This window comes from Ceratotherium simum, chromosome 30, assembly GCF_057802395.1.
Source record: "Ceratotherium simum simum isolate JZ-2026a chromosome 30, ASM5780239v1, whole genome shotgun sequence".
Classification (NCBI taxonomy): Eukaryota; Metazoa; Chordata; class Mammalia; order Perissodactyla; family Rhinocerotidae; genus Ceratotherium; species Ceratotherium simum.
This window is the reverse complement of record NC_141929.1, coordinates 14,783,945-14,809,410: the sequence shown is the minus strand read 5'-3', so window position 1 is coordinate 14,809,410 and position 25,466 is coordinate 14,783,945. Positions and strand designations below refer to the sequence as shown.

The 25,466-nt window shown below is 41.0% G+C and overlaps 1 protein-coding gene across 2 annotated transcripts in view; it reads left to right on the top strand.

Moving 5' to 3' along the window:
- The window catches only part of HYDIN (HYDIN axonemal central pair apparatus protein), a 323,416-nt gene that overhangs the window by 191,061 nt on the left and 106,889 nt on the right, over nt 1–25,466 (top strand). For both annotated transcript variants that reach the window (XM_004431814.3, XM_087419963.1), the window contains exons 25-36: nt 130–249; nt 514–723; nt 2,998–3,135; nt 8,368–8,545; nt 11,120–11,241; nt 14,777–14,904; nt 15,332–15,468; nt 15,698–15,825; nt 15,980–16,171; nt 16,508–16,657; nt 19,634–19,873; nt 24,429–24,597. In XM_004431814.3, the coding sequence (XP_004431871.2) occupies nt 130–249; nt 514–723; nt 2,998–3,135; nt 8,368–8,545; nt 11,120–11,241; nt 14,777–14,904; nt 15,332–15,468; nt 15,698–15,825; nt 15,980–16,171; nt 16,508–16,657; nt 19,634–19,873; nt 24,429–24,597 (1,912 nt within the window). The remainder of the gene's footprint in view (nt 1–129; nt 250–513; nt 724–2,997; nt 3,136–8,367; nt 8,546–11,119; nt 11,242–14,776; nt 14,905–15,331; nt 15,469–15,697; nt 15,826–15,979; nt 16,172–16,507; nt 16,658–19,633; nt 19,874–24,428; nt 24,598–25,466) is intronic.

Below are 25,466 nucleotides of genomic sequence, written 5' to 3'. Positions count from 1 at the left end.
CGTAGAAAAAAATGTATTGTTTTAAAAATATAAGCAACATACTTCATTTTTCTGTCAGTGATGGGGAGGAGCACATTAATGACCCATTATAAACACTTTCTAGCCTTTCCTCACACCTCTAATTTCTAGGGATTACAAATGAACTCTGCTGAAACAGAAAGAATAGACCCAAACCAGAGCCAGGTGGAGTTTCAGGAATTGCTACGGATCTTTGAACAAGATGAAATGCTTTCCATTGGGATAGAGGAAGTAAGTAACACTCGAGGGCCCTGAAGTCATCGGATACTCACTCTTCTCACTGAGCACCTACCCCACGTTAGAAATCTAAATCTTGCCAGAGCACTATTACTGCCATCACCATCATATATTTTCAGGGTGCTGGGCTAGTCACCTTTCATGGCGTCAAACAAGTTAAAGTCAGGAATTAATCTGTGAATTGACTTAACTTGAACTTACCCTTTGCAGGTCCTTCATCCCGATAGATCCTCTCATATAGAATGACTTTCTCTGCAGGTGTTTGATATTTTGCCCCTCTATGGAGTTCTGCAGCCACACAGTAGCCGCCAGGTATCTTTCACCTTCTATGGACACTGCGACATCGTTGCACGGACTAAAGCTCTGTGTGAAGTGGAAGGAGGGCCCACCTATGAGATAATGCTAAGGGGAGAGGCATCCCTGGTCAACTATTCCTTTGACACCAAGGATATTAACTATGGATTACAGGTATGCCAACCAACCGGCGGAGATGTTCTGGTTTTGCCTTAAACATAGGTCGTGGTCTTTGGGTTCTGATCTCTTCTGGAACCCCGATCATCACAGTTTCTCCGTCACCCCTGTCCTTGATCCCTAATGTACCTCCCTAACCCTGATCATCTTCCCACTGCCAACTGTTTGGCAGATACTTTCACTTGCTCTTCTCACTGTCTCTTGAAATTCAGCATGTTAGACGCTAAAATTTGCCTCTTCCCTCTCAATCCAGAATCCTTTTCCAACTTCTCCATTTCTTTCAATGGCACTACTATCTTCTCAGTCCCTTGAGTTTACAATCTCCAAGGTATTTTCCACTGCACTCTCTCCTTCGTCTCCCCACATCCTTATAGCACCCAGGGTTTGCTAATTCATCCAACCAGATCCCTCGGGGTCAGTGTTCCCTTCCCATCACCACTGAGATTGTCACACTACAGGGTCTCATCAAGCCATGCCTAAATTATTATAGCAGTTCTTCTCAAACTGTAAGGTGCATGCAAATAACCTGGGAATCTTGTTCAGCTGCAGATTCTGATTCAGCAGGTCCAGGATGGAGTCTGAGAATCTGCATTTCTAACAAGCTCCCAGGTGACACCAATGCTGCTGGTCCACAGACCCCCTCAAGCAAGGGGCTACAATGCATTCATAGCTTCTACCGCTAACCCATCTAAACATCATCGCCAGATACATTTTCCCCAAATTGCATTTTCATCCTATCACTCCCTGACCAATTAACCCCAGCAGCATTCAGGAAAGCAACATGGTATTGAGAAAAGAGCATGGTTTTATAGTCAGAAGAACTGGGATGTTATCCTGGTTTAACTTCCTACTGGCTGTGTGACCTTGGCACATCACCTAACCTCTCCAAGCCTCAGTATCCCTCATCTATAAAATGGGAATGGGATAGCAATGTGTATCTCTCCAGGTGGTTGTGGTTACTTAAGTACAGTGTCTTGTCAATACTGTGCCTGGGTCGAAGAAGGCCTTCAATCATGAGTTCCTTTCTCTGTCACCCAGGTGGATCAGAGCCAGTTTCTTCCACCTGGGTGAGGGTATCCTAAGCCCCTCTATTAACTGACGCTCCTTACACGGTAAACTTCATTTCTCATAATTCCCCATTGTAGCCCATTCATTCATTTGTGGCCAAGCTGGTTTACCCACTGGCCTTAATGTACCGCAACCCTTCCTGCCTCCATACTTCATCTTACAGTATCCCTCTTATCCTCCACTCTGCCAACCCCAAACCTACGCATACTATAAGACCCAGCTCAGCTCCATCCCTCAGTTATCTTTCTCTTCTTTACCTTCTCTTTGCACTTAAATATAGTCTTTGTCGTAATATAATGTACTTTCTCATTTTTGCTTTGGAATAATTGTCAGTTAATTCTATGTCTGTATATCTTCTCTTCCCAAGTAGATTTTGTGTTATGTACTCAGAGACCATATCTCCTACCAAATTTTAATGGGGATTGAACCCCCATTATTTAGCTACTGCATGTATATTCACTGTGTTTTGTGTATGCATGTGTGTTTATAGGTTAAAGATTGTGCCTAAAATCAAATTCACCTAACACCTATTGAGACCTTGTCCATTGTGTTGGACAAATAGAATTCTCTTTCATTCTTTTTCTCCACAGTCCTCTGCGCAATTGGTTCTGGCTCAGCTCAGAGTGTATTCTTTGAAGCAGTAGTCCTTCCCCTAGCTTGTCCTGAGAATCCTGAAGTCGCCTCAGTCTGTGGTGATTGAGCCTGCTGAACCAGCTGCTGAATTATGTTAGGAAAATCCCAGGAAAAAAGAACATATCCAGCCTATTACTCCCATATCTCTCTGCATAAACAGAAAATTCATTCTAGAACATTCTGAACTCAAATCTTCCCACCTCCCCCCCCAAAAAAAAAGGCAAATCTTCTTAGTACAGAAAGCTTACTTTAAGATCCTCTAACATGGGTTCTTTGTGGTGTAGAAAATGAGGTTCAGGGAGCTTAGATGTTCACCCCATGGCCATTGTAAATGAAATTAGTTGTTAGAAGAACTAAGACCAGATCCAGGTGTCCAGGGTCTAGTGCTCCTCCCGCCCCACTGGGCATCTTTTTTTCTGATGCTGAAATGTGGACTGGCCAGTGTCTACATCACAAAAATAAAATCCTTGTTGTGAGGCATGTTTGTCTACCCACCTTTGTCAGGATGATGACAGCATCCCACATGGTGGGTGACAAAGGAGTCACTCTTCTCCTTCTTCTCGTCTCAAGCTGTTTGACCATGTCACAGAGAACGAAATCAAGCTGAAGAACACTGGGAAGGTTGGCTTTGAGTTCAAGGTTCTGACTGACCACCAGGCTTCACCAGACAGCCTTCTTCCCGGAGTGCCCCTAATCCTGCCGCTCTCAGTAAGTAGCCTTCCCACCTGTGATGGCCACGTGATAATTGTGGGAGGGCCCCAAATTCACAGCTATGAGCCACACTCCAGAGGGATGTGAGATTGCACTAAACATTCACTGCCAGGATTATGTGTGACTTTTTTTTTTTAATTAAAACTTAAGAGCTCTCAGAAGAAAGAAAAATAAATAAATCCAGGCCACTCCACTCATTTATTACACAAGAATTTGTTGAGTCCTGCATCAGCCGGGCATTGCTCAGGCACCAGAGGTCCAACAGTGAACAAGACAGATGCAACCCCATGGATTTTTTTTCATGATTATAAGAATAGTTTATTTCCACTTATATCTTCACACTTCCGTTGTAATCCCTTGAAGCCAAGGGCCTCCTCTCCACTGACTACAACAAATAAAAGCAATGTTTCATTAGCAGGTGAGCCAAATTGGTTTCAGAAGCAAATGGAGGAGGTGGTTCCTTGTTCATATCATGTTGATCCATCAGGGTTAAGGAACTTTTGTTGGATTTTCCTCATCATGAAAATAATATATAATTGTTATAGAAATATTGGAAAGTGTTAAAAAAGATAAACAATGAAATTACAACTATTCATAATCTTACAATCCAAAGATGAGTGCTGTCATCTTAGATAATAAAGTCTGTTCTTCCCCTAAATTATCACATCTATTTGGATCTATTGCTGGTTTCCCTATTCTTCATTGATCTGTTTGCCTGTGTCTACATTAATACTACACTATTTTAATTGCTATAGCTTTAAAATCATCCTAATAGCTGATAAGTCAGGCCCCTTTTTTTTTCTTTTTCCAGTTTGTCTTAGCTCTTCTTGTGAATTTTGTTTCTCTAACTTCCTAAATTGAATGCCTACTTTTCTTTCTTAACTAATAATGAAAAAATATAAGACTATGCATATGCCTAAGTACATCTTTAGCCTCATTCCATAATTTTTAGGAAAATTAAAGATTAAAAAAATGGAAGTCAACTTTGCATACTTTTAATATCTACTATTTTAATTTTCATTATTTTCTAGGTTGTCTAGAATTGTAGTTTTATTGACAAGTATTATTTTAAAGTATATTTTTCTTTTCTTTAAATTTCCAAATGCCTAAGATTTTTGTTTTGTTATTTAAACTTTTATTAATGTGGAATGTATATTGAGGGGGTTTTTTTTGTTTGTTTCATGGCCAGATAGTATGACCCTCTTAATTCCTACTTTGTTAATTTATTAATATATTTTAGTGCCCTAAAATGATTTTTAGTACCAATGTTTGAAAATATTCAAAAATTTCAAATTTTTGTTTTTTGTTGAAATATTTCAACCAAGTTCGAAAATAATGTTGTCGGGGCTATAGAATGCAGATTATGATGACCCTCTATTAAAGTTAACCTGAATAATTATATTATTCAAATCTTCTATATCTTTTTCTGCTTAATTTTTCTAAGACTGAGTGGTATATAAAATGTTTTTGTCCATTTCTGCATCTATTGTTTTCTACAAATATATAAAAATTTTTGTTTTATGCATTTTCAACTCTATGTTATTTGACACTCAAGATTTCATGACTATTAACTCATGAAACTTAATCATGGACTGTATATTTTTTATCTATTTTAAATTGCTGCCTTCTTCCCTTTTAATTCTTTTTACTTTGAATTCTACTTTGGTGTTAATATTGTGATTCCTGCTTTCTTTCTGCCTTACATCATTTGCTCATATTCTATTTCATTTTGTTTTAGGCTTATCCCTCCTAAAATATTGTGATTCCTGCTTTCTTTCTGCCTTACATCATTTGCTCATATTCTATTTCATTTTGTTTTAGGCTTATCCCTCCTAAAACGTAGTTGGATTTTACTTTTTAATCTTACCTGAAAGTCTTAGATTTCAATAGGGAGATTTCACACATTTGTATTCTTAGTATAACTGAAATCACTGGTATTTCTTTCATGGTATTTTATTTTTTCTATTTTTAAAAGTTTTCTTAATGTTTTCTTTCTATTCTATCATTTTATCATAACCGCTATGTTTTCACTGTCCTTTTTTTCTTTAGTTTTTTTTAAAGCTTTTGAACTCACATTGCTGCTGTTAGAGTAAATTGATACAATTCTTTGGAGGGCAATTTGGCAATATCTATCAAAATTACCCTTTGAGCTAGAAATTCCATTTCTAGGAATTTATCCTGCGTATGTATTCCCTCATTTGCAAAGTGGTAAGTCTATAATAATATTTCCTATATAATTTGTAACAGCAATAGCAAAAGACCAGAAACAAACTATATGTCTACCAGGAGGGAACTAGTTTTTTAAAATGTATTAAAACTATACGGTGGAATAATATGCAGCAGTTTAAAAAGATGAGGCAGCTTTAAGCGTACCAATACCAATACTGAGTTAATTCCAAGATAGATTGTTAAGTAAAAATCAAAGAAAAGGAAGATGAAAAACACTGTGCATTATATGCTATTATCTACATTTAAAATATATATATTTTTTAAATATATATTGTTGGATTCAGTTAGCTAATATTTTATTTACTATTTTTATATCTTTGTTAGTAAGTGAAAATTGGCTCAGAAATTTCTTTCTCCATGCTGTCCTTGTGTGTGTGTGTGTGTGTGTGTGTGAGGAAGATTAGCCCTGAGCTAAGATCCGTTGCCAAATCCTCCTCTTTTTGCTGAGGCAGATTGGCCCTGGGCTAACATCTGTGCCCATCTTCCTCTACTTTATATGGGACGCCGACATAGCACGCCCGGGATCCGAACCTGTGAACCCTCGTGCCACCAAAGCGGAGCACGCACACTTAACCACTATGCTGCCACCAGGCCGGCCCAATAATCTGTTTTTGGAAGAATTAGCTGAACTTGCTTCTAATGCCAGATATTCCTTTTGGGGGATAGTTTTTCCCCCTTATTCAGTTTCTATATAGAATATGGATCATTCAGGGTTTGGGGGGGGTGGTTGTTGGTGAAGGAGATTGGCCCTGAGCTAACATCTGTGCCTATCTTCCTCTATTTTGTATGCGGGAGGCCACCGCAGCATGGCTCCATGAGTGGTGTGTCAGTCCACACCCAGGATTCGAACCTTCAAACCCCGGGCCGCCAAAGCAGAGCACATGAACTTAACCACTACATCACTGGGTCGGCCCCTCATTCAGCGTTCTTTGGGTTTGAGTTATTCATATTTTTCTGGAGTAAGTGCTGGAGATAAAAGCTGAGACCCCACCCCCAGAGCATTGAGGGCAGGAAGAACTACTCTGTGGGAAACTAGAAAACTTTGTGGATTGCTTAAGAGAGGGATGAGGAGAAGATAGAATGAATGAGGGTGGGAGGGTGAATCCTGGGACCACAAAACATTGCACATTCTGCAGTTTGACCCCACCTGTGACCCCTACACACACACACACACACACACACACACACACACACACACACGTTCCATAAAATATGCAACATTTCATAAAATGCTTCATATGAAATTTGGTGACTCGGCTCAGTTCTGTGCAGTGAAATAGGCAGCATATAAGGAAGTCAGAGAGTGGAGGCAGAAAGAAGAGAATTAAGCAATGGCTTCTCGTAGAACTCATGGCAATGATGTCACAGGCAGTTTGGGGGTTTGAGATAAGTTTATTAACTCTACTAAGGCTAGTAGACCTCCAGTGTGTGTGTATATGTGTGTATATATTTAAATAAAATCTGGATTGATATACATTGATGTGTTATTATTTATGTGTCAGTGATAACCACTGGTGATCTTTTTTAACTTTTTTCTTCACTCTCTAATTTGACTTCAAAGAATATGCATCACTTATGATATCAAAAAAATAATAAAATATGTTCAAAAATTATAAAAGGTCATTCAAAAATGACTGTTGAAACACTTCTCAATAACTTGAACTTAACACTGGTATTATTTTTCCCAGTTCAGATTCCAAGCTGATTTAGAGCCACATGATTCCTCCACTTTTTATTTCTGATTACTGATCTAGAGGTTATATTGTATGACCTTATTCATAATTTTCTAAAAGTTTTAGTATATGATATTTGATGTTTACAAAAGAAATCTATTTAACCTGTGTCTGACTTAGAAATCACAATAATAAAATGACGTGCCTGAACCTGCCACCCATCTCTAAATCCAGAACATTGCTAATATATTTCAAGTCACTTATATGTCGGTATGTGTGCAATCTGATATATTGCAACCCGCCTGGGCTCCTTCTCTATCTCAGGCCCCTGCTTGCTACCCCCTAACCAGTAACCACTAGTCTGAATTTTGTGTTTATCATTCCCTTTTTAAAATGCAGTGTTATTACATATGAATGCATCCTTACACAAAGTACTTTTAGTTTATTTAATTTACCAAAACTTTTAAGCACTTACAATGACTGGGCATTTTTCTAGCACTGAGGATAGGACAGTAAACAAAACAAATATACTCGCCCTCATGGAGATTTTGTTTTATGGGATTTTTCTTTGTCTTGAGCTTTATGAAAATGATTATTAAATATAATCTTTTGCAATTTGCTTTTTTCACCCAATATATGTGTTTCTGAGATGTCCATATTGTTGTGCATAGCTATAATTCACTTATTTTTCACTACTGAATAATATTCCTTTTGGAACTATACTGAAAGTAATTTTTCATTTTTCTGTCAAAGCACATTTGGGTTTTCTTCCTCAAAATTTTCCTATTAGAAGCAGTCCTGCTACAAATATTCTTGTACACGTCTTATGACCACAGATGGAAGTTTTCCTAGGGAATTTTCCTAGGAGTGAAATTGCTGGGTCATATGTTCAACTTTATTAGATGATGCTAACGTTTTTCACAGTGGTTCTTCCCACTGATATTCACCAGAATGTGTATAAGAGTTTCTTTTGATGCATATTCTCACCAAAATTTGGTAAATTTTGCCTATCTTGTGGTGTAAAAAAAATTTTCATTATGATCCTAGTTTGCGTTTCCCTGATCACTTATGAGGATGAGAGTCTTTAACTGCATTTATTACTATTTGTGGTTCCTCTTTAAGGAAATGCCTGTTTACATACGCTGCCTGTTTTTTTGTTGTTTGCTCATCATTTTCTTATAGCTTCAGAGGAATGAGTCTTGGGGGAGGAGTGTCAGTGGAGAATAGCCAGCACAATAGGCACTTAGGGTTATCTAGTCCATCAAACCACCAGAAGCAGGAGACTGTTGTAAATTTGAAAGTTCTCTCTGGTCTTTCTGCTGTGTAGGGTTTTATCAGTTCGCATAAGGAGCAGGTGTTGAAGGTTTACTATTTACCTGGTGTACCTGAGGTCTTTCAAAGGAATTTCCAGATACAGATCGCCCACCTGGACGCAGAAAATATCACTCTGAGTGGAGAGGGAATCTTCCCCCGAATCTGCCTCGATCTCCCCAGGAACCTCAAAGGTACTACTACTCACTGCGGTATTTCCCCACTAGGGACGAGGATGCATTTTAGCTTTGCTCATTGGAAGGTTGATGGCTACTCGCATTATTTGCTTGGCAGTCCTCTCTAGTTCCCTCCTGTGTTATTCCTCAATTGCAAAAAAAAAGTTAAGAGTTGAAATTGACTTGGTGACCTGAGTTTAATGAGACAAGATATAGTCCACGGCAGTCCCAAATTAAGACCCCTGGCCAGTTTTGCCTCGTTGAATTACTTATAGAGGGATCAGGAAATTGCATTTCCAAAGACCTTTTCCGCCAGCACACGTTCCTTCCAGCTACAGTCTCTTCCTGAGTTGTCCTTTCCCGGTAACACACTCACAGATGGCCTTTGAGAAGGTGAAGGCTGATTTACTGCAAGGAGTACAATTCTCAAAATATAAACCATACAGAAAGGCAACCAAGGTCCTGACCCCTTATTTTGGCAGTACACAATTTGGAGGCTAATTTAGATTGCAGTTAAGTGTCTGCCCACATGCCTAGCAAAGGCTTTTCTGGTAACGTCTGGCCCCTGGAGCCATCCCCCTGTACCAGAATATTTCTGTCTTGTCACTTCCAGAAGCTCAGCTGAGCAGCTCTTTTAGCCATAGACTTTCTCTGGCTCTTTCTTCCTGACGTGGGATATGGCACGAAGGGTCAAGAGAAACTTCTCACTCTTCTTCGTGAGTCCCTCTTCAAGCTCTTTGAAATCCCTGTTCCCTAAACAGCTTCAGACTAAGCCCTCACATCTCAGCCTTTCTTCCTACCCCATTCCCCAAAGTCACTAACTCACATGTTGATGATCATCCGTTAAATCCTAACTGTCTGCTCCCTGAAAATATGAAGACCAATATTAGTAAATCTAAGACAATGTTATATTCTAGCATCTAGAGTTCCAGCCAGACAGAGTTTAATCCGACTTCACATATAACTGTCAGGAAGGAAAGCCTTTGCCACCAAGTTGAAAACTGGGTGCCCAGCTGGCCCCATTAAGGCAGTAGACGTGGTTTGGCCTGTACAGGGCTTTAAAATCATTTAAATCTGAATACCATTTGTTGGGTCTTCTGTACTCCCTTCACTGTGGTCCCAGCAGGTGTTCCTATTGTTTCATGGTAGGCACCTTAACTACTTTGCCTACCTGGCCCATCAATCATTTGAATTTGCACTGGTTTACTTGTAAACTTGGGTGTCTGAAGAGAGAGAATCTCCCTCTGCCCTTTCCCTTAAGGTTCTTCTGGCTGGCCAAATAATCAACAAGACAGGTTAGCAGGAGAAAATAATACCAAGTTTAATAACATGTATACATGGGAGAAAGCAGGGACACTGCGTTTCTCAACACAATAGCAGAAATTCTCGTCTTAAATATCATTTTTAGCCAATGACAAAGGAGGATTTTGGGGGTGGAGGGAGTCAGTTACAGGAGATTACCACTAAAACACAGTAAACAAGAGTAAGGTTTATTATGTAGCTCAAGGCCTCACCTTCCACATTGATGAGTCACTAGAAATGAGCTCATCCCCCTCTCTTTTCCAAACAGAGAGGGAGATACCTTTACAAATGGAGATTTCCCTTATAAATGTAAATGATTGTCTGGCACCTCTTCGCAGGGTCATCCAGAGAATGTGGCCAGAGAGACAGAACTTCTGATAAGAGGGGCTTGTTGGTGCCTTTCCTATTGTAACATTTACCCTACGTTATCTTTACAGCCATCATGATAGATCTGTTCCAGGAAGGAGGCACCATGTCAAATTCTTTAGGCAGTTAGTGGGGGAGGTCAAATGTCCCTAGAGAAAACAACCAAGGTAAAGAGATAGATTTCAGGGTGGCCAAATCTTGATCTCCCACAGGCAGTAGATGTGGTTTGGCCTGTACAGGGCTTTAAAATCATTTAAATCTGAATACCATTTGTTGGGTCTTCTGTACTCCCTTCACTGTGGTCCCAGCGCTTCCTATTGTTTCATGGTAGGCACCTTAACTACTTTGCCTACCTGGCCCATCAATCATTTGAATTTGCACTGGTTTACTTGTAAACTTGGGTGTCTGAAATCTCTGCACAGATTGCCTACCCTCCCTAATTTGGAGGATTGTAGCTTATTTAGTTGTGGTTAAGGCAACCCGACCCAAATATATGCTTTTTGTTAATTGAGATTTAATAAACATAAGACTAACTCAAAGAGTGGCCAGCCATCTGGGTTTGTCCAGCATGGAAGTGTTTCCAGGTCATTCAGCTGTCAGTGCTAGAACTGAGAGAGGATCAAGAAAGCTGGGGTCCAGTTGGCCACCCTACAAGTGACTTGGGACATTACTGCCATTAAGTTCTTGAGGACTAGCTGGTAGTTCACTAAAGCGAATTTCACTGAACTCAGTGATGTCTCTAATACAAATTCAACTCACTCGCAAATTACCTCACCCTCTGAAGCAGAGAAAATATGGCAGGTGAAATATCAGAAAGTTCACTTCCCCTCTCTCTTTATTGACCCTGAGCTGAGAGTCTGTGTTTTAGGCATAATTCATATATTTCTAACCATCCTGATTTCCTTCTCCTTCCAACCCCCACAGGAAATGAAAAATATGAAACCTTCTTAAATCAGGCTAGAAAAAACCTAGAAAAAGAGTACAAGTATGAAACATTTGATCACTTAGAGACAACTGAGGAAATGCCTGAAGATGAATCTTCTGAGGTAAGATTAGCCTCAATCTGCACAGAATGAATGTGGCAGAAGGATAGTATGTGCAAAGGTCCAGGGGCAAGAAGGACATGGTGTCTCTGAGGAACAGAAAGGAGAAAAAGATATCGGTAGAGCAAAGAAAGAGGGAGGTAAGGTAGCCAAGAGGAACCTTAAGAGGTAAGCAGCCCCCTAGTGAACCTATTAAGGGTTTTGAACTTTATCCTGAGGGCAATAGGAAGTCACTAAGTGTTTCAGCTGGGGCCCTGGGTAATGGATTTGTATCTTAAAAAGATCCCTCTGGCTGCCTCTGAGAGGACAGGGGCTTGGGGAGGAAGAGAGTAGGTGTGATGAGATCAGTTTTTTAAAAAGCTGATGGAGTAATTCTAGATGAGAGATGGTGGCAGTGTAAACAAAGGTGATCACGGTGGGAGTATGGAGAATTGAGAAGATTCAAGAAATATTCCAGAGGTGGAATGGTCAGCAATTAAGGATTGGTTGGATGTGGGGGTGAGGCAGAGGTGAACGCCAAGTGTCCTGCTTGGATGACAAAGTAAGGAAGGGGCACTGAGATAGGAAACTCAGGAGGAGAAGCAAGTTTAGGGTGAAAGGGAAGGGAGGGAAATCCATTATTACACATGATGGTCCATTATTACACATGAGATTTCTGTGCATCATCCAAGTGGAGATGTCCAATAGGGAGTTGGAACCACTGCTGTGGACCTGGGGAGAGAGAGAGGTTGGAGAAAGTGGTTTGAGAGTCATCAGATGGTCATTGTAATCACAGGAAATGGTGAAATTCCTTGGGAAGTGTATTGAGTGAGCAGGGAAGAGGGTAAATTCAGAATAGAGCCCTTAGTTACCCAACAACTAACTGGGGGAGATGGACAGCCAAAGAAGTTCTGGAACAATCAGGAGTGTGTGGTGCCTCCAGCTGGGAGCCAAGCCATGAGGTGGTCTCTCAAGGGAGGGAGTGACCTGGCTTGTAAATAAAGGCTGCCGCTGTGATGGGATATGAAGGCAAATTCCAAAATGTCCTCCCTCTCTATTCCCTGAAATTCCTCTCTTAATAGTCTGTTCCTGACCATGAAGGCTGCTTTCTCCCTGTGCTCTTCTTTTAAAATGCAAATGTACAGGAGACTGTTGTCCTAAGGAAGAATTATGTATGTAGCTAGAGAGCCTTAGACTGGTTAAGAGGGAGCTCTAAATTGGGGAAGAGGAGTGTTGTTGGGGAGACTGGGAGCCCCAAAGGCCACCAGCAATGACTTGTTTTGCGGAGGCTGAATGTAAACCTTAGCTCCAAGAATGTCATGAGTAATAACACCACTTACCATGTATTGAACTCTTATACTAGGCCTGTGCCACGCTCTTGACCTGCGTTATTATTTCATTAAATCCTCCCACAGTGGGGCAGGGGGAGTGGAGTACGGTGCCATTATTGTCTTAACTTTACAGTTTTCCAGAACTCATGGAAGTGAAGTGCATGTCCCAAGGCAAGCAGCAGAGCTAGGATTTGAATCCAGGCCTGTCCAACTCCTAAGACCATGTTCTTAGCCTCTGCCCTCTTCTGTCCATGAGGGGCAGCAGTGTCCCTACCCTGCTCACCGCATTCCCAGGAGGCTCCTCCTCAGAGCCTTAGCACAGCTGTCTCTGGCAGTAGACCTAGGATAGGGTTTCTGAGGATGTGATGACATAGGCAGAGGGGGCTAGTCCTCCTGCACAAGGCAGGGTCCACTGTTAGTGGCTCAGGAGCCAAGCCTAGGGTCGGTTTTGCTGTTCTAGAATCTAAATGACTGAGAATGCTTGTGGGTGAGGCATGCTCCTCTCTCAGTCTATCACAGTTCCCACCACTCCCTGTTGTCTCATTATGGGCCACTCCACACATTAACCTTCCCTGCTTGGCCCTAGACTTAAGGTTTGGACCTTCTAGAACAGTATTTCTTAACCTTTTTTCACTATTACCCCCCTCCAAGACATTTTTTTCCTAATACCACACGAAATATTTTTATTGTATGTAAAATGTAATCTTTTTGAATAGTTTGGTATTAATTTTTTTAACTTTTTATTTTGAAATAATTATAGATTCACAGGAAGTTCCAAAAAAATGTTTTTCTCGATAGTAACATCTTACATAACTGTAGTATAATATCAAAACAGGAAATTGATGGTATCAGCCACAGAGCTTATTCAGACTTCATCAATGTTATATGCACTTTTGTGTGTGTGTGTGTGTGTGTGTCTGTATGTCTGTGTGTGTGTGTCAGTGCTTGTGGTTCTATGCAATTTTTTCACATGTAGCTTGTAACCACCACCACAGTTAAGATACACAACTGTTCCATCACCATAAGGATCTCTTGTACTTGTTGGGGAAATAGAATTAAAAACAAAATTGCCTTCCAACCCAGAAAATCTCTCCATAAAGGTAGAAGAGAAAGAAAACAATTTTATTACTGAATAAGTATTAAACCAGAATGTGATCCGCTGCACAGGCAGTCCACTAAGAGACTGCAAAGACAGAAGGAAATCTCAGCCTTTTATGTAGCCCAGCAGATACAACCCATTGCATACACGTTCTCAAGGTAAACAGTAACTAGTCCTTAAGTAAGAGCTATAACTAGTCTCAAGTAAGAGGACTTGACAGCACCATTTGTCACACATAGTTCATCCTAAATGCACGTGGTAATTGGGGTGACCATCTGTGTTAGCTAATTGGCTTTATCCAAAGGAAAGACAAACCTCTCCGGTTTTTATGACAGGGGCCTCTGAAATCAGGCTCCGACCCCCTCCTCCACCCCACCCCGAGACAGTGGGAGATAAGGGCTCTATCTTCCTTGATGATTACATTTCAAGAAGATGGTTCCCAGGTCCTTGAGAAAGACACTCAAGAGAGTCACTTGAGAAAGACACAGGGTTGTAAGCTGACAAGAGGCCTATTTAGCCTTTAAAAAGATTTGTATACATTTCAAAGAGACAGAGAAAGAACTTACAAGTCTTCTAAAGTAAATGCTCTAAGAAAATGGAACAGGGAGAAGTCTCTTCTTTTCAACAGGGAGAATTAAGCCTCTTATTTTTCATTTGTATTTGCCCTTACATGCTACTTGTTTATAGCCACCCCAATCTCCCAATCCCTCACCCCTAGCAATCACTATATATCTCCATCTCTTTACTTTCATTATTTCAAGAATGTTATGTAAATGGAATCATATTGTGTGTAACCTTTTGAGATTGGCCTTTTTCATTCAGCATAATGCCCTTGAGATCCATCAATATCAATAGATCATTCCTATCTCTTGCTGAGTAGTAGTCCATGGTATAGATGTACCAGTTTGCTTACCCCACCTTATCCCCCCACGAAAATTTTAATACCACAAATATACTGTATATCTGTTTATATACTGTGGCCCTTTGGAGGGCCACAACCCATTGTAATATCTAAGATTTTTTGTCCCCCCTTCCATGAAGCAATTTTCACTCCCTTGGGTGATATTGCCCCCATTGAGAACACATGTTCTAAAAGAATTTGCTCACTTGCTCTTCTCTCTTGCTCCAGTTAAGTGCTCAGCTCCAGATGGAAGTAGAGCGACTTATAGTCCAAGATTATGCAATAGAACATCAGAAAACAATTATCCCCGATTCCACAGATGACTTCAGCCCTCGAAGTCGCCGCAAACTGGCCAAGTGAGTGCCCATCCGTGTTGTGTTTGTTTCAGAGTGTAGCAGAGCAAGCAGTGCTGCCCACCAGAGTGCTCCTTGAATTAATGGTTGATCATCTAGGAATGAAATCCGCTTGCCTCACATTTCTGCCATGCTCTAGCATCCAGCCGACCAGGCAGGTCTTTGCATCTTAAAGTTAGAAACCTCCGGCTTTGTCGAATGGACTTGCCCGGTTTCAGTCCATGAGGGCCCACACTGAATGTGTTTTGAGGTAATTGCTGAAACAGCAGTGTGGACTTCTGGGGGAAGTATCTTGTTCCTATTCTCCGTTCTGGAGAGTAGTTCTTCTACACTCCGGAGAATAGAATCGTGCACAGGAGATAGAAGACAGTGTCACAATTGCTCACTTTTGGAAGATTGACTGGTAAGGAGAGTTTGTTAACCATTTCAGACTCCAGCTGCCAGAATACATTCTGGACTTTGGCTACATCATCCTTGGTGACGTCCGAACCCACATCATCAAGATCACCAACACCAGTCACTTCCCAGTGTCCTTCCACGCAGAAAAACGTGTCCTTCACGACACAGGTAACCAGACTGAGACCCTTTCCTGTTGGACTTTGTCATTTCTAACAAGGTGCCCATCTGTACTGTCCTTCTGAGTAGTGTTCATGCCTCTTCTGGGATCAGCTGAAAGAATCATTGGGCTGTTAATTGATACTTCGAATGGTCATCCTGCCCCAGAGGGGCTGTATCTAGAGCTGCTCTTGTTTGCCATTTCTCTTTCCCACAAAGAATTTTGTTTGTCTTGGTCCAGGCTTCAGTACTGAGCTAGATCGTGTGAAGAATCTACCTTACTGTGAAACAGAAACATTTGAAGTGAGATTTGACCCACAAGGGGTCAGTCCTTCTGTTGGATACAAAGAGGTCATTCTGCCCATCAAGGTAAGAAAGATGCACTGCTGGACCCAGCTGATCCTCCCCAGCCTCCAGCTCTGCTGGCCGATCACCCCTGGGATGATCCAGTTACTATTTCAGAGCCATGATTCTTACCCCCATGCCACACCGCATGGTAACAGCGATTTTATGCCCGCTTTAGGTGGTTGGAGGGCCAACAGTTCACATCTGTCTCCAAGCCAAGGTGACCATCCCCAGTATGACACTGTCTTGTGGAAAAGTGGAGTTTGCCACAATTCAGTGTGGACAATGCCTCGTGGAAACTATTCAGCTTTCCAATCATCTCCAAGTCCCTTGTGAATGGTTTGTCCACAGCCATAAGCCAGTTAACAAGGTAAATGAATTGTGGCCCATTGGTCCCCTTTTTTCCATCTCCGTTTCAGCTAGATTTGTAATTCTAGAGCTTCGCTCTTATCATTTCACTCTCCTGCTCAAAGACTTTCAGTGACAACCATTGCCTCTTGGGTAAAATCTAGGCCCTTAGCCCAGCATTCAAGGACGTGTCAGGCCATGCTGTCTGGCACGTGTCTTATTCATCTTTGTACCATTGGTATCTACACGTTCCCTGACACCTGGGAGATACTCAGCAAATGTAGGCTGAGTGAGTAGAGGATGGAATAAGTCCATTTTCCATAGAGGATGATCTAATTGTCTAATATTTATTAACCAGCTGGAGAAACACATGCCAAAGTACTTAAAACAGAAACCAGATTCTGAATCCAAACCAGCGACACGGATCTTTGAGATCCAGCCCACTTCTGGGGTCTTGGATCCTGGTGAGAGGTCCAATGTGCAAGTGAAATTCATGCCCAAAGAAGAGGTAAGCTTTAAAGAAATGTGTTTTCATTCAGACTCTCTGTATCTCTTTGGGCTTTGCTCAAAGTCCATGCTTGATTTGGGTCTGCAGGGAATCTTTGAATGACCTGTGCCTTGCTATTCTGATTATGACATCAAGTGCTTCTGGTTCACGTAGGAGCTGTGTGGCCTGGTGGTTAAGAGCACCAGCCCTGGAATCAGCAGATCTATCTAACACCATGACTTTCATCAGCAGACCTGGGTTAGTGGCCTTCTGCCTCTGCACTTAGAGGCTGCATGGCTTTGAGCAAATTACTTTAGCCTCACTAAACCTCAGTTTGCTCCTAGATAAAATGAAAAATAATAATACCACATGTCAAAAATCCCTTATTGCAATTCTAAAATCCAATAAGCTCCAAAAACTGGAAAAAAATTTCATAAGTTTCAGACCCAAACTCATTTGGCAGAAAAACCTCTTCTGAACTGACATTAGACTACTTAACCCTTATTTATCCCACTTAGTTTGCAGAGTCAAACATTGCAACTGCAGAAATATTAATATGTTTTATTACAAGGGACCTGCCCCAGACCCTGCTGGGGATGTTACGTAACATAGGGTATATGCACTGTGTTTACCTTTTTAAAAATCTGAATTTGAAAGCACCTGGCCCCTAGGGTTTCAGGTAAAACATTATCAACCTGCAATAGCTACCTCATAGGGTCATTTTGAAAATTAAATGAATTAATATGAATAAAATGCACAGCATACTGCTCTATATGTAGTAAGTGTCTCAATAACTACTTACTGTTACCATCAGTGGTTGTGATAATAATAAGTGCTTCCTGGTAGATACATTCCCTGGGCCTCACAAGTGTTTCTTTTGTGAACACCATCAACACAGAGCTACTCCTGTCAAAGAACACAGTAAAAATAATAAAATCCTAGAACCAGAGAAGATCTCAAGAGGTTACACTGTAAAGATTTTTGCTCAAAGCCTAAGGTATTTGGGAGATGTTTTTCTCTACTCTATTCTTTTAAAAGAAAAAATCGATGTGAATTTTATAGAATACCTGTGGTTAACTCTCATTTTCCTGGTAATGGCTTTGAGGAAATGCTTAAGAATCTGCAGTGAGAAAGAAGAAAAGTCAATGACTTCATATCTGATTCTAAAATAAAGCCCCTGTTTCTATCATTGTCAAAATCTCCCCAACCCTTTTGAAAGAATTAATATGTTTGCCATTCTTAGAGAGTCCTAAGGCTGTCAAGGGGTTTACTCAAGATCTTGGATGTTTTACTGAATGAGGGAAATATCAGTAAATACAGTAAAAAAAAAAAAAAAAGATTTATTCAGGCAGTTCAATAAATGTTGAGTTGGAATTGGTCAAAGTTAATAAAATGTGGGGCCAGCCTGGTAACGTAGTGGTTAAGTTCGTGCATTCCGCTTTAGTGGCCTGGGGTTAGCAGGTTTGGATCCCAGGCGTGGACCTATGCACGGCTCATCAACCCATGCTGTTGCAGCGTCCCATATTCAAAATAGAGGAAGATAAGCACAGATGTTAGCTCAAGGCTAATCTTCCTCAGCAGAAAGAGGAAGATTGGCAACAGGTGTTAGCTCAGGGCCAGTCTTCCTCACCAAAAAAAGTTAATAAAATGTTTCCATCAATTGGCAGAGGAATTTATTGGCTGTATACAAGGAATTGGTTTGCCTTGCAACTCTTACAATCCATACCTGTATCCCCATCAGCAGCAGAGAGAAGTCACTGATGTCCACACTAATAACTCTTAGACATTATAACATGTATTCAGAATACTCTGTGTTACAAAACAAGGAAATAAATGAAATGTTTTAGAAATAATTCCATAAAAAACAATTAAAATATAGAAGTTTGAGTCATAAGGTGCCAAGCCCATAACTATATAGAAAACCCTCTTAGCCAATAATTCATTCTCTTACTGTCTCCAACAATAGACATTTTTCTGTACATTTATGTATGTCTGTACACATTCCGTCCATCTTATTTTCTCCCTTGAGCTAAGAGAGTTAGGAGCTCTTCAAATCATGAAGCCAGTCATGGCCTCCAAATCCAAGCCATGAGCCCAACTGTATCAAAACAACCTGGGCATCTCTTTAAAAATGCAGTATCTCCAGGCTTACCCTGCCCCTACTGAGTCAGGATCTCTAGCGATGGGGCCTGTGAATCCACATGTTTAGTGAGTTCCCTGGGGAAACCAGATTAGGATAGTTGGTATCACTAGCAACTGCATATGGACTGTAATTTTATCAGGTGAACTGAATGCCCTAGCTGATCATCCCTGACCTGCTGCTTAACTGTATCTTCAAATAATGGAAATATGTTCATTCAAATTCTCCAAGAAACAGACCTGGAGACAAGGATTTGAGTGCAAGCAGATTATTTGGGAAGTGTAGGGAACACTGATAGAGAAGTAGAAGGTGATAAGGGAAAGGAAGGCAGCTAATAGGGTGTGCGAGTGAGCCAGCTGCCTTGGAAACTGGAGCTTAATCCTACTGGGAAACTCTGAGGAAATAGATAAAATGCACATTTCAGAATTATCCCTTGGGACCTAGGGTATTTATTCAGTAACTCCCAAGAGTCATTGGTTGAGGACTGCTCCCAGAAGGTGTTATTTCCCCAGCACTTCTGCTCCTCCCTGCCTGCCCATGAGCAGCAAGGCCCATGAAATGAGAGACCAGAGGTGAAGACAGTGGTAGTGGGACATCTGAGCACACTGGAGGGTCTGAGGGATATGAGCATAGCACTCAGAGGGCCTTCTACAAGTGACGAAGCAGTTGGTACAGTGCCTGGCATGCTAGATATGCAGTATTAATACAGTAATATAAAGTGCACCCATGCAATTTTATAAGAAAAGTTTTCTCTCTTACTCAAAATGGGATCAATTTTGTCCCTCTAGGGGTTTCCAGGTTTACATGGCATGTAACAGAAAAAATTCAGATGCTTGTTTTCTTTTTATGTTTCCCAGAAATTCTACAGCCAAACCATGGTGTTCCAGATTGCCCAGAGTACTCAGAAGCTCACACTGCTGTTGCAGGGGCAAGGTCTACAGCCATGCTTGAAATTTAGTGATTCAGTTCTGGAGCTGGGGCCACTGCTGCCCTGTTCACCTGGAGACGAGGCTGAGGTGATAGTGAAGAATCCCTGCAACTTTCCCATTGAATTTTACTGCTTAGAACTTGACCAGCAATATCTCATGGAAGAGAAGGTGAGCAGAGGCCAAAACCAAACGCTGTTTTCCTACCCATGCTGGGCCCTGCCATGTACTCATGCTCTTCTCTCTGCATGGACAACTTCCTCCTGACCTTTGCCCCTTCTTCCCCTTGAACCCTTCTTCATCAATTTAAAGATCACTTTATAGCCTTTCCTGACCTACTTCTTTGCCCTGAGCAGAATTCATTGCTTCTTTGTGATCTCATTATACAGTTGAAACATCTAATTGAAAAACTAATACATGCTCATGTTAAAATTCAAACGGTAAAGAACATATGTGGCAGTGATTATATTTGAAGTGAGTTTCCTGTAGACAGCATATAATTGGGTCTTTTTTTAATACACTCTGGCAGTCTCTGTCTGTAATTAGTGTATTTAGACCATTTACATTTAATGTAATTATGTTAGGGCTTAAATCTGCCTTTTTTTTTTCTGTTTGTTCTGGGCTGCATATTTTCCAGTTGCTCCTCCATGTCCATTTTTTCTTAACTTTATTTTTTTAGAGCAGTTTTAGGTTCACAGCAGAATTGAGGGGAAGGTACAGAGATTTCCCATATACCCCTTGCCCCCACACATGCATAGCCTCCCCTATTATCAACATCTCCTACTAGAATAGTACATTTGCTACAATTGATGAACCTACATTGACACATCATAATCACTCAAAGTCCATAGTTTACATTAGAGTTCACTCTTGGTGTTGTATGTTCTATGAGTTTTGACTAATGTATAATGACATGTATCCATCATTATAGTATCATGCAGAGTATTTTCACTGCCCTAAAAACCTCTGTGCTCAGCCTATTCATCCCTCCCTCCCCTCAAGCCCTGGCAACCACTGATCTTTTTATTATCTCCACAGTTTGGCCTTTCCCAGAACGTCATATTGTTGCAATCAGACAGTATGTAGCCTTTTCAGATTGGCTTCTTTCACTTAGTAATATGCATTTAAGGTTCTTCCATGTCTTTTCATGGCTAGATAGCTCATTTCTTTTTAGTGCTGAATAATATTCCATTGTCTGCACATACCACGATTTATTTATCCATTCACCTACTGAAGGATTTCTTGTTTGTTCCCAAATTTGGCAAGTATGAATAAAGCTGCTATAAACGTGTATATGCAGGTTTTTGTGTGGGCATAAGTTTTTGACTCCTTTGGGTGAATACCAAGGAGCATGATTGTTGGATCGTACAGTCTGAGTATATTTAGTTTTATAAGAATGCCAAACTGTCTTCCAAAGTGGTTGTGCCATTTTGCATTCCCACCAGCAATAAATGAGAGTTCTTGTTGACCTCATCCTCTCCAGCATTTGATGTTGTGAGTGTTTTGGATTTTGGCCATGCTAATAGGTGTGTAATTGTATCTTGTTGTTTTAATTTGCATTTCCCTGATGACATATGATGTGAAGCATCTATTTATATGCTTATTTTCCATCTGTATATCTTCTTTGGTGAGGTGTCTGTTAAGGTCTCTGGCCAATTTTTTAATCTGGTTGTTTATTTTCTTATTGTTGAGTTTTAAGAGTTCTTTACATATTTTGAATAACAGTCCTTTGACAGATGTGTCTTTTGCAAATATTTTCTCCCAGTCTGTGGCTTATCTTCTCATTCTCTTGACATTGTCTTTTGCAGAGCAGAAGTTTCTAATTTTAATGAAGTCCAGCTTATCAGTTACTTTTTTCATGGACTGTGCCTTTGGTGTTGTATCTAAAAAGTCATCACCATACCCTAAGCCATCTAGATTTTTTCTTATGTTATCTTCTAGGAATTTTATAGTTTTATGTGCTTTATTTAGGTTTATCATCCATTTTGAGTTAATTTTGGTGAAGGGTATAATATCTGTCTAGATTTCTTATTTTGTTTTTGTTTTGTTTTGTGTGTGGATGTTCAGTTTCAGCACCATTTATTGAAAAAACTCTTTTTGCTCCATTTTATTGCATTTGCTTCTTTGTCAAAGATCAGTTGGCTGTATTTATTTGGGTCTATTTCTGGGATCTCTATTCTGTTCCATTAATCTATCTAAGTCCATTTTTACTATCTCTACCCTGCTCTCCTACCTTGAGGCTGAGCCGTATGAACTACACTTTTATCTAATGCCCTTAGTACCCTAATTTTTAGAAACTGCCTCTTAGTTCCCTACTATGAGCAATAATGAAATTAGCTAGTAATCTCTTTTTCCCTCTCCCCACCACCTTCTAATTTAAAATGATATTCTTTTACTTCTAGTTAATGCCTACTGGGTAGCTATCTCATGTACACTTCCTCCATGTTTTGCTTCTTGTATTATATCTATAGTGTCAGAGTTCACCATATTAAGATGGCAGGACCAAATTTCCATCATTTAGTCTTAGTTATACACTTAAACATATTCAATTCTCAACACCAGTCCTTGTGGTGAAGCTTCTCCAATCACTACTGGATTGTCTGAAGCTCATTCTCTAGTGGATTTGTCAGGAAGGGATCATGGAAACAATATTCCCTGAGTACTCACATGTTCGTAACTGTTTATCTGTGGCTTTTATGCTTGAAGATCACTTTGGTTGGATATAACACCCTTGGCTCACATTTTCTGTGCTTGAATATCTTAAATGTGTTGCTCCATTGTTTTCTCGTAAGATTTTACTGTTCATGAAGTCTGATGCTTAGTTATTTATTGCTTATTAATTATCTATTGCTGCAAAACAAATTACTCCCAAGCTTAGCAACTTAAAACAATAAACATTTGTTATCTCATGTTTTCTGTGGGTCAGGAATTTGGGAATGCCTTAGCTAAGGTGCTTCTGCTTCCTCTGGACCTCCCCTAACTCGGCCCTTGAATCTTCTGTCTTCTTTACCTTCAGTGTCTGTGTTCTGCCCAATTCGGATTCTGCATCCAGAAATTTTTCTCAGAATGAGAATCTGTCCCTCTGGAAGGGAGTCTTTTCGTTAGGTATTTACGAAATGTTCAATGGCTTATCTTGGCACAGCACCCTCTGTTGTGAGTCAGGTTCAATGGAAAGCAGAATCTAAGACTCCAAGATTTGCATGTGGAAGGATTATTAGGGAGCACTCTCAGGAATAACACCTGCGAAGAATAAGGAACGTAGAATTGGGCAAAGAGAGAAGATGATTTGTGATGAGATTGCAGCAGAGACTTCAACTGATCCCACAGAAATCTCTGGACCTGGGTTGGCTCTTTAGAGTTGCCCCAATTGAAGCAAACTGGCCAGGCCTTTGTGTTTCTCCATCAACTAGTCTTTGGAATATTCCTTTCTTTCCCCCACTGATCTGCCACACCACCTCTGTCCTATATCAAAGGTCCGTATATGAATGGGTCCATTCCAAGCTCTCTCTTTGATTTCATTGGTCAATTTGTCTATCCCAACATCAATACTACTCTGTCTATTACTCTAGCTTCATAAACCCTGATATCTGGTAGGGCAATCCTCTCTCTCTTTATTCTTCTTTATTAGTGTTTTCACTATTCCTAGCCCTTTGTTCTTCCATATAAATTTTAGAATGAGCTTATTAACAGTGCTTCTCAAACAACTAAAAGTGGTGATCCTGGAGACGGGTTACCTAGCAAAACAGATTTTTCACACCAATAAATTAAGTCATATAGGAAGTAATTGCTTTCTAGGACTTTATTTTACTATGCTTTATAAATATATATACACATGGGGTTGCCAGATTTAGTAGAAAGAAAAACAGGTTGCTCAGTTAAATTTGAATTTCAGATAAACGACATGGAACATATTTATACTAGAAAAATTATTCATTGTTTATCTGAAATTCAGATTTAACTGGGCATCCGTATTTCGTCTGACAATCCTAATACACATTCCTTCTCCGCCCCCCACAACACGCACACACATAGTTAATACCATTTTACATGTTTTTCCCTGGATCCTCTGTTTGTGAGACAACCACCTTATCCAGTATAATACTGTTAACCACAGTGTTTTCTAAGAACGTGTCACTCAAAGTGGATAATGGAGTTCTGTACTTGTGTCAATGGAAAAACAAAAGAAAAACAGTGTATGTTATTTTTCTTTTTTTTTTTTTTTTGTGAGGAGGACTAGCCCTAGGCTAACATCCGATGCCAATCCTCCCCTTTTTTCTTGAGGAAGACTGGCCCTGGGCTAACATCTGTGCCCATCTTCCTCTACTTTGTATGGGATGGGACGCCGCCACAGCGTGGCTCAACAAGTGGTGCGTCGGTGCACCCCCGGGATCCAAACCTGCGAACCCCGGGCCACCGCAGTGGAGCGTGCGCACTTAACCGCTGCGCCAGGGGGCGGCCCCAGTATATGTTATTTTTAAAGCAAGAAGAAAATTCTCTTCCACATGTGAATTGCCCAGGCCCAAATGGGGCAAGATAAAGATTCTCTATCCTCAGCTTCAGGGCTCAGCCTTACTTTTTAGACCTCTCCAAAGGGCCCTGCCTTTTGTACACACCCCAGCCTTAGGCAGGAGCAGAGGTTTTATGAGGTGGATGAGCAGATCCACCTAGGGCTGTGGGGAGGAAGCTTCCAGTGAGACCAACGGCAGTTCCCGTTCTCCTTGAGCAGATCTTGCGAACGCTGAAGGGCTATGATTCCTACAACACCCTGCTGCTGCCTCCCCGCCTTCCGGGGGAGAAGCTGCTCCCAGAGTTGTACGAGTACTTTAAGGAGGTGAAGCGGTCAAAAGAGGAGCAGACGAAGGTGAAATGTCTGACGAGTCTGGCAGAGGAGAATGGTAAGAACTCAAGCAGAGAGCCCCTGGCTCCAGCCGCTGCCCTAGCTTCTTTGAATGATCTCTGTTGGGAGACCAACCAGTTATTCAGCACCTGCCAGGTGCCAGGGAGGTGGGAGGTGCCTTGCATATTTCATTTCTAACCCTTACAAAATGGTCCTGATATCCCCATTGTATGGATGCGGAGACGGGGACACATTCTGCTCTCACTAGAGTCTAGTGGGGAGTTAAGACTTAAAAACAGCTAATAAAGATATAGAAGAACATTTGCTAGATACCAAACCCTGTGCTGAGGGCTTTACGCATACACATGAGAAATAACGCACTGAGAGGCCAAGTCCACCGTTTTAAATGGCAGAATCAGGATTCAAGCCCAGGTCTCTCTGACTCCGGAGTCCGTGATGGTAACCACTAAACTCCACAGCCTCCATGTGTGTTCCTAGGTAAATGCAAAGTAATACATCATGCACGGCAGAAATTGGTGCCCTGAGAAAGGTAGGGATGGGAGTTCACACGAGGAAGAGGTCGCCCTCCGTGGTCCTCAAGGCCAAACCTCAATCACAAAGCTGGACCGTGTTCTCATAATCTGGCCCTTCCTGGCCCAGTGCCCCTGAGTTATGCCCTCATCCACCCAGGGACCCCCTTGTATGCACTTCAGCATCAAGGTTCCTTGATGACCTGTAGGATTGTGTGGCTTGTCATGATGCATGCTTCTCCCTCCTAATTCTCCATGCCCTCACCCTGGAAATGTGCCTTCCCTGTTCTTACTTACTCTCTTTTTCTGTGTAACCATCATCATATGTGTAATTATTTTCTTCAGATCTGTCTCCTCCCCTAGACAAGAAGCCACCATAAAGGCAGTGATCACATAT